At 43.4% G+C, this 14,868-nt stretch overlaps 2 protein-coding genes across 6 annotated transcripts in view; one reads left to right on the top strand and one right to left on the bottom strand.

The window, feature by feature from the left end:
• LOC128873836 (uncharacterized) overlaps positions 1-14,868 on the bottom strand; it is a 154,427-nt gene that overhangs the window by 27,122 nt on the left and 112,437 nt on the right. The gene's annotated exons all lie outside the window — the stretch shown is intronic.
• Positions 8,042-14,868, top strand: part of LOC128873837 (uncharacterized) — a 128,176-nt gene continuing 121,349 nt past the window's right edge. The window contains exon 1 of one of the 2 annotated variants that reach the window (XM_054117738.1): positions 8,042-10,114. In XM_054117738.1, the coding sequence (XP_053973713.1) occupies positions 9,942-10,114 (173 nt within the window). In that variant the 5' untranslated portion in view covers positions 8,042-9,941. The remainder of the gene's footprint in view (positions 10,115-14,868) is intronic. The other variant, XM_054117737.1, reaches the window with a different exon arrangement.

Genomic DNA, 14,868 nt, shown 5'->3' with positions numbered 1-14,868 from the left:
TAGTTATTACTATATCAGTGGAGTCATTTGTTAAATTATGAAAATAATTTGGACGAGGCTATTGGATTCGTTTCATTGTAAAATAATTCAGGCTTGCTGGAAATTATGTTAGTAGACAGTAAACACACTTTTGTAGTTAATAAATGCACTTCTACACAGTAGAACCTCTATTATTGCACTAGGGGTTCTTTGCATGGCTAAAGCAACAAAGTGGCTGGACATGGCTACCACTCATTGGTTACCTCGACTCTTGCAAGAACCTCAGCTGAAATTACCGGCAGTAATCGAGGTTTCCTAACTTAACACTCGCGCTCAAGAAAATCAGATAATAATCTCTGTTTTCAAATTTACTTCCAAATAAATTATGATATAAGACATCTTAATCAATTATATGATCACCATTGTTGGTTAGCACTTATCCTTATCTAAGAGGAGAATTAAATTCCCCTAAAGCATAGCTGTTTATTACCCGCTAAGTTACTTATGAACCAACCCAAAGTCTCAAAATCTCCCCAATCGTTCAAAATACAATGAAAAAATCCACCTAAACCCTTTAATTTCGTCAAAATTAATTCCCTCTCCTGTTATTTCTTCTAATTTCTCCCAATAACTCATTAAAACCATCCCCTTACCAACGAGTAACCCCCTCCTTATTAGGTCCACCTATCTTCCCAATGTCCACCGTAGTTCTACTCCCGTGAGGGTCACCCGGTATACCACGAGGCTCTCGGTTCTTCTGAATCGTCGGTCCCTGTCTCGCTGCTGGTCTCTTTGCGAGATTCGCGGTGCGCTCGCGCGCTCATCACACCCACAAGCTTTATGCGCCCGCGCTCCCACTCCGATACACCCTCGCGGCAGACTCGGTCGAATGGATTGTACACACTACACACACACAGGCACACATACACCGGCACCGAGAGCCCACGGCACCCACGCACATTTCGTGGCGTGTACGTGTGCACACGAAGCCAGAAACGCTGCGAGCACATCACACCGCACCGCACCACGCACGTTTCGCGGCGGCCATGCATCCAGCCAGCTAGGCAGGTAGACTGCTAGGAAATCGGCCAACCGACGGTTCTTCCCCACCCCGTGCGACTCGACCCATGGATTACCAACGATCGATAACGCCGATCGATTTTCACCGAAGCTCGCGAGCGCGCTAGAGGTGAGAGGATCCACGAACGGAGGGAGAAAAGGACACACTTCTCGCCAGCAGCGATCGTTTCTCTCTTTCGAGCTTCGTGGACGATCGTCGTCGAATTTTCCCGTGACGTTGCGGGGTCCTCGAAATTTCTACGGAGCACCGGTTTCCGTCCCCGTTCGAGTTCCGGTCACAGCGCCCGCGCGCACGTACACACACCGCTCGACGTTCGGTACACGCACGCTGGAGATCCACCGAGACGTGGTCAAAATTCGAATAAAGGATTTATCGGGATTCTGAACACGGGTATAATTAATTAGCGTGGAAAGCGATGCGTTAGACGTGCAAAGGAACGCCGAGGGATACTTGGGCAGCGGTGATCACCGTCGCGTGTAATCCGGGACCGTTCGAATCGTTTCATTTTAGAGCATTTCGTTGGTGTCGCGATGGTTCCAGGTGAATCTCGGTAGCTGAGGTGTGTGCATGTGTGTGTGTGTGTGTGTGTAGAGGATTGGAATAGATTTGGGTAGCTGGAACTCGAGTAGTTGAACGTCGTTGAATTTCTACTATTGTCTGATTATTTTATTTGATGTTGTACTTAAATGTCTGAAGTATTTGGATAACATTGAATTGGTTTTGTTTGAGTATGATTGTTTTATTTGTGAAGATGATTGAAGTTGAACTTGAATGTCTCCAGTAATTAAATATCATTGAATTGGTATTATTTTGAACACGATTATTTTATTTCATTCATGACGATCATTCGAATTTACTTTGAACGCATCAAGTATTTGAGTATAGGATTTTAATAGGTCAGTGTACGAGAAACTTGAGCAATTGAATATCATTGAATAGTTACTATCGGAATACGATTACTTTATTTCCAGTGTAGCAAACAGCTGTACAACTTGTCCAGGAAACCCAAAGTTAATTAAACTCAACACACCAACCGTGTTGCCAAGGGAAATGTCCTGGTATTACACATTGAGACCTACCCGCATGATTTATGGCAAAAATCCAGCTGTATAAATCGTATGCGCGGGAACGTTAATTTTTCCGGCGATAAAATAAACCTTTTTTTGGAAAATTGTTATCCTCACGTTTAGACTCCACTTTATACGCGATAGTGCGTATTTATTAATTATGCCGTTCATGAATCACTTGGCACGCATTTTTCGTTCGCAATTTGCAACCTACCATAGGTTGTTAAGATCTTTTTGGGGGAAAATTATTTGTGTTCATAGCAAACACTGTATATCGTCTAAATGAATATAATTATTCTGAATATTCTACCATATTTATATCGTTTCTTAAATATTACTATTGTGACGATCGAACCCAAGATCAACAAAATTTATACTCTTTTAATAATTGAATACTTTTGCTATAAGCGCGTATAAGTTGAGTGAGGAATCGATGAATTCATTGCTGTTCGAAGAAATTTCTCGGAGGCACCCACTTGCAATAAAAAACGAGCCCTTGTTATCACACAGCTGGGAATGCGCTGCGTAAAAGTAGCGGTATCGTCCCACTTTATCTCGATTATTGCACGCACGTAATTAACGACCTTAGAATGATAACTCGACGTCGAGCCTCGAAGTGCGTGCCTTGGACAAGATTGATCTCCGAACACGCGGAGGACGCAAGCATCTCCCTGCGCAGATTGAATCTTAAACGGTCGCTTAATTAGGGACAGGAAACTCGTAACACTTTTGGCTGCCTTGTGTACGATCTCCACTTACACTCGAATAGATCTGGGACTGCCTGGCCAATTTCCCTATATTCGAATACTCGAACTATAATAATATTGTCCAAACACGTCACGAATATTTGATTGGAAACAGTGTTGGTATTTATGCAAATAGATATTTTTACAGGTATTGTACAAAAAATGAAATGAAACTTAGACGAATCTATGTTTCACTTTCTAAATAGTACAACATGTATCTTATTGTTGATTATTGTTGCATATTTTTCCATTCGTGCACGTTCTCATTGATCTTCCCATAGTTTCGCTACAAATGCATAAACATCCACAGTCTAATTATGAACAATTTTATTCGAATGCTAGGCTACTCGAATATATTTCGCACTAATTAAAATACTTGGATATTCGTGATTAATTATCAATTTTCTTGAAGCCATTCTTTTCTAAACTTTGTATGCATTAATATTCCAATACACTAATATCGACTTAACTCGAGTAATAAAATTTCAAATCCATTTGTAGCATATGAATATCCATCGAATAATCTCAGGCTCGTTTCAACTTTAAACAGTTTCTTTCTCACTGCTCTGAATACTACTTAGTTTCTTTACCTCAGTTTAAAGAAGAAAAGGAAAACAGGTCGAGTGCAGAAATGTTGCAGCAATATTTAAACATTCTCCCGGAAAATTCGACATAGTCATGCATCTGGAGGAGTTCAGCCTCGCAAGACGATAAAGGAACAGTTGGCGCACGGTTCTACAAATTTAATGCGCGCGTTTCGTAAGAACCAGAAGTAAAATTCGTGTCAAATGCCTAACGAGCTTAGTATGTTCGAAGGCATTGAATATTTTACTCGGAATTATTCCAAGTAAATAAGAAGCTCTTAATTATCTCGGAACAGGTAGCTTCCAAAGTTTCAAAGCGAGCCTCTTACGTCATCGCGTCTCCTGTTATTACTATCGCATCGGTTCCTGCTGTTCCAATTATTGTAATTGTTAACTTTCTCCGCGCTGCTGCTTGTTTATTAATGTTTATCGCGACGCTGGCAAGCGCAGCCGCGAATCTTGGAATTTCGTACAACGACGTGTGCTTGAATTTCCATTGCACTCTTGTATAAATTGCTTTTGAACGGTGATACAGTGTCAAGGTAGAAATCAATGTTGCCCAGGGACAAATTGACACAGGTAATCATGGATTATCAGGGCCGAGTGTGCCGTAACTAGCGTTAAACCAAGAGAGAAAAGTGTCTATCTCTTTCTACCGCACGCAGATGATGCGAATGGACTAATGCGCTCCGAAAGGGCCCAGCAATTGACTATGAGGACGAATGTTGAACGATCTCGATGTTAGTTGCAAGTCATTTTCGAAATCGCAGCAATCGTCATCTACGCGACGATTAAATTCATTAAACTGATTTGGTATACAAACAAGCGTGTTACGTTCGACATAATTGCTTTAATCGACCAAACATATGTATAGATACTAATCAATCTTAACACGTTGGTTTTTTTTTTTTCTAAGACAGGTATCAATGATGAATTATGAATTCACCAGTGACGTGGAGTGACCGACGTTTCGTCCACCATTCTACGTTACTATTTACGCCGTTTTGTAATTTCAGATAAATTTTTCCCTCCCTAGGTGGCCTCCAGTTGGATACAGGCAGATGAGGAAATGAACGTGGACAATTTAAAAAAAAAGGCCTTAGAAATTATCATCGCTACGTCCTGGAAATATGTGACCCATACTTCATGGAAGTTAACTAATAAATTAATTACTGTGCAATATTCGAGTAGAATATATACTTATCGAAGGAGATCTAAAGATAAGATTGAAATCAATAAATAATCCATATTATCATGCACGTTCGACGCCGTTAATCGATTTCATCGTGTCACGAAGCATTATCTCGAATTTTGTAATTAATGGAAGAACGCTGACCTCCAGAAAAAGCTAGCCCTTTTAATCCTCGATTTTGATCGATTTGGTTACTACTTATTGCAAAGTAGGATAAATCAATTATCATCGTGGCACAGTGGCGATGGGAACACGACCTGCATATACGTATAAGCAATCTATATTTAATGAATCATTATAATCTGTGCGGCGCACTTTCCAAAAGCGCATTAAATTTCTGCAAGGCAGAGGACCAGGTAATAGGGGCGTGCTCTAAACGAGGTTAATATATTATGCCGTCACTGTCTTTCTTAAAATTGAGATCGTGTTATACCCCTGATGGGATACCGTTCCATGCCAATAAATCGATCGATCTATCGCTACATTTTGGAGCGCATCGCTGGAACATAGATTCAATTAAAACCGGTTGTTCTCTATTACGTGCGAACTTGTGACGTTCCCTGTTCGAGTGCAAGAAGGTAGGAAGAATGCTGAGTTCACGATACGAAGGAAATCGATCTTTATGTTTGTTAGATGCATTTTTATAACAACAACGCTACCAGGGTGGTCCATATGTTTTTTCATTTAATTTCAGTGAACCTTCGAAGGAAGAGAAAATGATTATCGTTTAATAAGAAGGACATTATATGGAGAAATTTTATATTCTTTTTAGGTTATATAATATTTCCTGATTTTTTATTCCATGCGGCTTCAATCGAGACCGTCCCCTTCACCCTCGGTGAATTTTAAGTAATTTTGAAGTAATTCAAATATTCATGAAATTTTGAACTTTAACCCATCTCTCCCATGTTTCTTTTCGAACTTCCACTGAGGCGACACAGAACTGATTAATTAAAATCAATGCAGAATATAACGGAGGAATTTCGAGGGGCTTGAAAATGAGTAACAATCAATTAAAAGACTAGAACAGACTATAACAACTATTATAAGGAGATAAACAAAATAGAAACACGATTGAATAGTTTGCTATTAAGATTCAATTCCCAGTCTTTATTTGTACGTGTCGCACGTGTCGCACACAACCTCTCTCACGTTCGTTTCCTTTCTTTCTTTTTTAACTGACCTAAATTTACATTTCGTTTATACACTTGACAGTTCGTAAGAATTTAATTATTGATTTTCATTATTTGACCCAACAAGGTAACACATTTCACTCGTTCAATTTCACACTGGCACATGCTCGCTAAGAATAGTGCAAAAAATTGCATCAAACCTTTACTCGGTTCGTTCTCGTTCAAGGAATTATTTAAATTTGCTGACCCAGGCATGCACTTATACGCTTAAAAAAGGAAAGATTAACTCTTTCGTTCCTACTTCCTTGGATTTTCCATTTGGAGAATGTGTATTTTGTATTAGAAGAGGGCTGTAGCAAAAGAAGTATAATTCCTCTCAGTTTATATTTTTTCTTTTTATATTATTTCTATTATACGTGTGACGTCGTTTCAAGAATGTTCATTTGGTACTTGAAAACATAATATAGAAACGTTGTTCTAAATCACCGAAGATACCAATGACCGCAAGCTTTGAGATCAGAATAGCAAAAGTAACATACAATTTCTCTTACCTCCCATTTTTCCCAATAACTTTCACACGTACTTTTTCTATTCCAAGAATATTCATCCTGCACTCGACAATTTTCACCGAATATAAAAACAACATTGCTTCAAATGACCAAAGACACCAGCATCCCCACACTTCAGGACCAGAAGACTAAAATCACCACCCAATTCCTCCCCCTCAACTATTATTCATTTATTTGGATTCGATACTTTTTCCGATGAGGACCATCCCGACACACTGTCGATCGCTAAATCTGCATCCCATCCAGGACCATCCTAACGAGATCCTACGCACGTCGCAGTTCAGCTCGCGACGGGGAGAGAAAACGTTCGGGTGATCCTCGCGTGTAAATATTAATACCGTGGTCTCTAGCCGCGGCTCGAAGAATGCCGTTGCGACACGCTCGCGAACACGATCTCGTCGCGCAATTTGCATAAGTACGTACGTGGCAAAGGACGAACGTCGTATCTCCTCCTCGTAAATTCGACGCCGCCATGCACGGTCGAAATCGCGAATGACCCCGACGTTTGGTCAAGGAGCCGTGGCCCCTCTGTTCGAACGGTGAGTAGGGATCGATCGAGACGAATCGATCCGATCGAGGGAGTCGCGTGCCTCGATTTATCATCGATCATACGGTATCGATTAGACCCGGTAACTTTGGACGCCGCGCACCTGGCAGGGGACGACGAGCAGGAAGACGAATAGGAAGAGGAAGAACGGGGACGCAGGAACTGGCCAGATCGAAATATCTTTCCGTCGATGGCGCTGTTAGTTTACGTTATCGGCGAATTTATACAGCGATAAGTCGATGCGTGACCGCGTTCGCGATTAAGGGGGAGATTCGGGCAAGACGCTGTGGATAAGACTTTATTCGCGAATTCGTTGGAATGTTGGTTCGATGGAATTGTTTGAAAGCTTGTGTATGTTTGTAAGTGGAGTTACAGGAAAAAAATTTGTATGAAAATTTGTCGATGTTTTTATGATAAATGAAGGGTGCGTATGCTATATACGTGATGGGTGTTTTTGTTGTCGCTGGTCTGAGCTTCAGACTCTGAAGAAGGGGCAACCTGTGGCAAGCTCATAGGTGATGGTTTGACGATGTTTGGTTGAAGATTCTATCAGAATATGCGCTTCATTTCAGTGATATATCGCTACTGTGCTAGAGTCGATGACTTTTCGGAGCAAAAATTGGAAACAATCTTTCATTTAACCCTCGAATATCTAAACATTCAGAATCTATTCGCCCTCTTCAAATCGCTCATCAGGCTCATGTATAACACTACCTCGCTATACTCCAACCCCTGTCATTTCTCATTTTTTTAGTCCATCTATTCGTCCTACTGCTTTCCATCCTACCTCTCTCCACCCCCATGCATGTCCACCGTACTTAGCGAGCTCCGTCCATTCAAACTAACGACGACACTTCGATCCCGTACCTACTTTCCCACCTCCTATTCGAATTCCACCACCAAGTTGGCCGAAAAAGGAGCCTAGGTGGATTCGAAATAAACAAATGCATAATGAAACGCGGAATTCGTAGGTGCAAAGAGGGAGGGTACGGGAAAGACGAGCCGAGGCAGAGTCGCAGCCATCGCCGTCGTCGTCGACGCCGTCGCCGGCGCTGTCGAGCAGCAGGAGGCTCCGAAAGCCGAGCATCGCCGAGAGCAGTCGAGTTAGGTCGGAAACGCACGAACCGCGACGGCTAGAGCGACCTAACCAGCGACACGGCCGACCAGTGCGGTGCCGACTCTTGCTGCCGCGGTTTCAGATTCCTCGCGGTTGTGCGTGGACGCGTGTTTACGCGACGAGAGAGAGTTTAAACCGAGATTCGCAAGAGTGAGGAAGAGATAAGGAGAGGGAGACACAGCGATAACCCAGCGGAGACAGTGCCAGATAGCCAAGGGGGGGCGGAAGACGAGGACCGAAACACAAAGGAAAAGAGTGACGGGGGAGGAAGCACGGCTCGCGGTCGCGACGTTTTATCGCCGGAGAGCCGCGTGAAATTTTAGGAGCGGCACGCTGTCGCGTTATCGGAGTTACATAGCCCTGAGCAGCCAAGGCGACGATCCCACCGCCGTATAGAGAGACAGACGGAGAGAAAATATCGCGCCGCCTTCGTCTTCGGGGGCGTGGGTGCCGTTGAAACGCTCGAGCACACGTCGCGCGAGCGAACACGACTCGTTTGGAAAAAGACCGACGGGAAAGGGCCGCGAAGCCGCGGAGGACGAGATGACCAGTGACGGACCTATGCCGTCGCGTGCACGATCCACCACAATCGCCCTTCTGGTCGTCCAGAGGTAGACAGGACTCGTACGTGAAACGGGAGAAACTTGGGAAAAGAAAGTTCCCCAGCCCGTGGATATTCGGTCCGGGGCAGTGATCTCCGGGCGGTGGTCACGTGTGCTGCGCCGGTGAAAACCGTGTGAGAGCGTCGGACTCTCGAAAAGGAGACTTTCGCGGTCCCGTCCGAAAGTAGCGTGAGCGCAGCCTGTGTCCATCTAGGCGTGCACACGAGTTGAGACCCTTTTAAATAAAGGTGTCCATAGGATACCGTTGGTGATCTGGTGAAAAGTATCTCGAAGTATCTTGGATCGAGGGTGGTCTCGGTGACTGTATCCCGCGCGTAAGGTGTCTTGGAGGATCGGTGCTCCTGGTGACTCGTTAAAAGTATCTCGAAAATTGGAGCGGTGCTCCCGGTGATTGGGTTGGTTGTCGGTGATCGGCTGAAGGATATCCTGGAGGACGATGACGACGGTAACGAGGGTCGCGCGGGGTAATTGGAGGACGATCAACTCGAGAGGACTCGATTAAACGTCGTCTAGGTTAAAGTTTCGCGGTCAGGAGCCGCCCAGAGCCGTCGCCGGCGACCGACCGGCTCGGTCCCGTCGTCGCGACGGTCGTTCGGGTGACAGTGTGCCACAGTGAGTGCGGTTGGTGCGAGGTTCACGTTCCTCGAGAATCGCGCGTAGCCTGCCGACGGCTCGCGTTCCCTCGGCGGGTCCGTCGGTTTCAGACGGTGTGTCCTTCTTTCCAGGACCTCTTTGAGACCTTCCGGATCTAATCGCCCGTCTCCAAAGGTTCTAGCTGCTACAGCTAGAGTTATCAGAGGAGTAAACAGGAGTAATCTTTTCTGGGACCTTCGGTCGGTGGATTTTATCGCGCGTGCGAGACTCGTCTGCCGACGGCTAACGTAGCTTTGGAATTCTTTCTTCCTGGATCTCGACGTCCACGACCTAGCGAATTTACCGTGTCGTCTAGACTCCAGCAGTACCCGATCGGGAAAACACTCACCAGTCACAGCGTCTGTGGTTTTCCAATTACCGCGGGTAGCCGCGAGAAGGCAGATCCGACGGGCAGCGTAACCCAAGCAAACGAGGGAGTAATCCTTCCTACAAGGACCCCGACGTCTGGCACCGGTGACCTTCCCGCGACCTACTGGATTTTATCGCAATCCCCGGGACTCTAGCTCCCGAACCACTCGAGCTAGCCTTTGTGGCTTATCCAATTATCGGGTTATCGCCGAAAAGGCATTGCGGAATTGGACGACGGGAACGTCGACCGACGGCCAAGTCCGTAACCGTTCGCCTAACCGAGGAGGAATAATCGTCGAGGATGCAGGTGGCAACGCTGTTTAGGGAGAGCGCCACCCTGCTGGGTGCCTCTAGCCTGGACCCCCCGCAGACCCACCATCACCAGGCCATGCAGCAACTTCAGCAACAACAGCAGCTTCAGCAACACCCCGCCGACCTCCATTTGACCCATCACATGCAGAATCACTACAAAATGTAAGTTCCACGTTAATTCCTTTCTCTTTTCGAACGATGTATCGTCGCGGTTCGTCGTCGTCGCAGGTTGCGTACTCTCCAACGATACTCGATTCCTCCGTCGAGAAAACCGGATTTCGCTGGCGACGAGGACTCGCGGGAGGACGAGTAGGCGATTCGTAAACGGGACGCGTCTTCTTGTCGAAATGGTCCGGTCGGTTTCACCGGGTCGAGAAACTCGAACTGGGGCCCGACTTCTTCAGGAGACTATAACGGGGGACGGTAGACTCTTGGTAACCTCTGGGACCTGAGGAGTTATACTAGCCTGGTTATTGCGGAAAATTTAATTCTTTTTTGTTGTTGTTGTTGTTGTTGATGAATAGGTTGGGTACAAATTGATTGCAATCACGAAGAAAAGATTTAGAGAGAGGTATGAGAACCATGGGGCCAACCTTGGTGGTTTTCCAAAAATTGTATGACCTTGGTTAGTACATAAAATAGGACTTTTTTCTTTTCGTTCAAGAGTAGATTGGATAAAAATTCATTGCAATGATGAAGAAATGGTTTAGATATTACAAAGATGTATGAGTAGCACAGGTACGCTCTTGGTGGTTCTCCAAAAATTGTATCACCTCGGTTAGTACATAAAATAGGAATTTTTTCTTTTCGTTCAAGAGTAGATTGGATAAAAATTCATTCCAATGATGAAGAAATGGCTTAGATATTGCAAAGATGTATGAGTAGCACAGGTGCGACCTTAGTGGTTTTCCAGGGGTTGTATCACCTTAATTATGTATCCAACGATACACTCGTTGCAACGATGAAAATATAAGCCAGGAACAGAAAGCCTGTACAATAGTCATATATGCACCATGGAGAACTTTGAACAAGGTTTGTTCTTGAAACTACATTTCCCAAAACGGAGCAGATGATACTTCAAACAAATCCCATGGAATCCTGATGAAATTTGGTAGATACGTTTCTAATTACACAGACTACAACTTCACACATGATTCCTTAAATTTGTTACTTATATGTACGAAACAAAAATCAGTTAGATTTAGTAGGTACAACCATGCAGCCACCATTTTGGTGTTTCTCAATATCTATTACATAAATGCTGCGTGTAAAAATATTTGAATCAAAATAGAGACACTAAACGGTATTTAAATACTAAAGTTTGTCTATCGAAATTCCGAGTCGTGGATCGTTCGAAGCAGAGACTGATTTCAGCAAGAAAGATTTCCTCGGTACGAATTCAGCCTTGAGTCCGAATCGTGGCAGCGAAAGTATGTATCTTCTTACGGCCAAGAGTATGTACTACTTTTACGCCAGATTTGTCGGACAACAGGTCGTTACGTCTGTGGGAAAACAACATACGACGAATCGGTGTAACCATCGTTGCATCTCGTCGTGTCGACTTATCCGGCTGATATATCGTCGCGACTATAGTCCTCGTATCGCGGGGGCCACAGACGTAACGATTTTTTTTTCGTACAGTAATCCGTGCAACTATCGTTGATACCACTGTTCGAACCGTAATTCTAAACTATGCGGGGTTGTTGAACAACCTGTCGACATGGCTGCGTTTAATGACAGTGGTACGATGCTATACGGTTATCATTGCTCCTCAACGTACACGCGATTGATTGTGGAATAAATCTCCGCGTCTATGGTAGCTACTATTATGGTTGATCGTCGATCGGGTCATGAATTAAGAAGATACTGCCAGCTATAGATGGGCAAAATTTTATTCGAATAACAAGTAGCTCTATTTACAAATGTGCGTTTTATTGAAAAATCAAATATAGCACGAGCTTCTTTTATTCGAGTATTCATTTGCAACATTTATAAGCTTCTACTCGTGTAGTTGTATATTTAATAACACCTCTTACCCATCGTGTTTGCCATAATAACGAATAAAAGATTCACAACTTTGCACTCCTCGGGATAAAAAGAAACTTGAATTTTACAACAAAATGTTTCACACCGAACGAGTAAACTACAGGTAAACTACGACGAATCGTTACGTGCTGGCTTCATTCGAGAGGCGCAATTCGAGTAAAATTTGATCCGTCTCGACGTCGGTGCAGGTCCCGTTGGTTTTTTTGTGAACGCGACACCATCCACGGAAACGAATCCTAAACGATCGAGGTTTCTCGATTCGATGGAACCGGGTCCAGCAGACGTTATCACGTTGTCGCTGAACCGGTACGCTCCGGTGTCGGTGAAATCCCTTGGCTTTCAAACTCCTCTCCGTAGCTCTTCCCCCCTGAGGCGCCATGAGCTTTTTACGAATTTCGTCACGCGCCACGAAGGGACAGGGTAGCATTTGTATTCGTTGTGTAAGGTCCGGTCGTGCCCTAACCTCGTTCCTTAAACTGTATAATTTGTTCGACGTATCTCGAGACCTTGACGTACGACGGCGCGAACGTTATCGGCGCGACGATAAACGCTGAGATGACGAAAATATTTAAACAAGGTCGCCTCTACGCGAGCCAACGGGGATAGATATTATGGGAAATACGTATAAATTTATGAATGGTTCCATTAGGTCGATAGTTTTTGAATCGTAATTCGAATTCGGAACCAAAAGAATCCTATCAAAGTATCTATAAATCTCAGCCTTACTCATCGACGAACGAAGAACACGGAAATAAAAGGATCCTCGAATCGACTAATCAAAAATGTTAATTCGTTCTCACGAGCGAGAATAAATTTTCAATCAATTTTAATTTCAATACGCGTTCTCATTTCAATGGATTAGTAAAAAATGAATAAACAGAAGGATAGCTTGAATGCCCTATTGAAGCACAAATGTAATTTAAATCGAATTAATTCATTCCGCGCATAAATATACATATATCGATTAAAAAAAAAAAAGGGACAATGCGTTGACGAAATCAAATTTAATTCCGCTCGTGGAACGTTTTCGTTTGTATAAGGGATGAATGCAAGAGGCAAGTTCGAGGGGAACTTTTACGATAGGGCGAGATTTCAGCTATAAAATAAATAAATAAGACATGTACCACGGCGACGAAACGTGACGGAATTCGTCGAGTATTTGGCGCGAACCAGTCGCGCCGAGAAAGTCGGTTTGTTCCATAAAGGTATTGAGCTTGAGCTTGTTTCATTTAAATGCGTAATTGTTACATGAGTTATTGTACTGAATTCATGCATCACAATGCAATTAATTCCATTCTTCTTAACATTGCTTTGCCTTACATAAATCCTTAATTTTGGGCTTCTTGGTGCATGACATTCACATTAGTCTCGTCTTTGGTACAGGACTATTGGAGCTCCCTTCTAGCTAGGGTACCTCGGGGTCGCTAAACCGTACTGTAGCTGCATATTCGCATGCTACAGCCCCTGAGGCACGTAGAGATATCATTGATAGAGCAAGGCAGACATGGCTTGTATCAGGTTGTCCAAAAAGTTCGTGCCAATTTTTAAGAAAACTTCAAAGGTACATTTGAATTATAATATACATTTATTTATATGTATACTTATTGAATTACATGGGTACCATTTTGTTCCACGACCTTTCCACCTTTTAAGAGATGTACATATATATGTTATTTGATTTCAGCCATTTCGACATATTTAGACCTGCACCACCTATCAAAAATCGGTATGGACTTTCCGGACAACCCAATAAGTGTCTTACTGTTAGAAAGAGAACAAAATTCGTGGTACCCTATCTATCTTTATGCTTTCATTAATGTGAGCGTAAAGTATTGGGTTGTCTGGAAAATCCACGTCGATTTTTGGTAGATGGTACAGGTCTGAATATATCGGATTGGTTGAAAACAAATAACATATACGCATCCCTTGAAAGGTGGAAATTCCGCGGAACAAAATTCTACCTATGTAATTCAATAAATATACAGTCAGTCCCATTAATATTCGTACCCTCTGTGCTTATCGAAGGAACTTGTCTGAATCAAACGATAGGTTTGATATTTCCAAATAAATTTTTCATGATATATACACAAGCGTAAAGTGTATTCATGTACATATTTAAAATGAAACGATCGAAGTACGAAAAGAGTACGACTGTTTATGAGACTAACTCTGTACATTTAAATTCAATCGTGCCTTTGAATTTTTCTTAAAAATTGCCACGAACTTTCTGGACAGCCTAATACTCGTCATTAGCATAAAAGTGATAGGAAAATGCACTGCTAGAGTGTGTGGTACCACGGTTCTTGTTCCTTTTTCTTATCCGGTTCCCCTAACTCCGTGTACAATATCTCTATGGTTTATTCGCGCGATTCGGGGCGACGGAGCCAGACGATAAGTGTATTCGACGCGGCCTCTGGAGAACCAAAGCCAAACCGCGAGAAGTTCGGGGCAGACGCGAGGGCGCCAATAGGTCAAGGCTACATTATGCTTCGACGAGTGTATATCTACGCTATCCGTGTCCCGGCGAATTTCGCGACTCTTGGAGATTCGACGAATCCGAACGGCGCCAGGTGAAAACCGGACGGACGAAATTTGATTCGAACGCGGTATCGGGTTTAATGCTCGCGACCAGAGATTCCAAACAGAGAGAGGTGACATTTTTATATCAGCATTTACGGATGAAAATAGTGGTCCCGTTGGAATTACAGATTAAATTTTAGTTTGGTTTCTTTCTCCCGTGAATTAGATGAGTATGTGTAAGTCACAAGTATTCGAGCATATTTTATAAGAGCCCCTCCTTTGGGGTTGTATTACATAGTCTGATTATTTGTTCATTACTAAATACACCCATTTGAAATTTTATGAATATC

Source organism: Hylaeus volcanicus, chromosome 3, assembly GCF_026283585.1.
Source record: "Hylaeus volcanicus isolate JK05 chromosome 3, UHH_iyHylVolc1.0_haploid, whole genome shotgun sequence".
Taxonomy (NCBI): Eukaryota; Metazoa; Arthropoda; class Insecta; order Hymenoptera; family Colletidae; genus Hylaeus; species Hylaeus volcanicus.
This window is presented reverse-complemented; position numbering and strand designations above follow the sequence as displayed.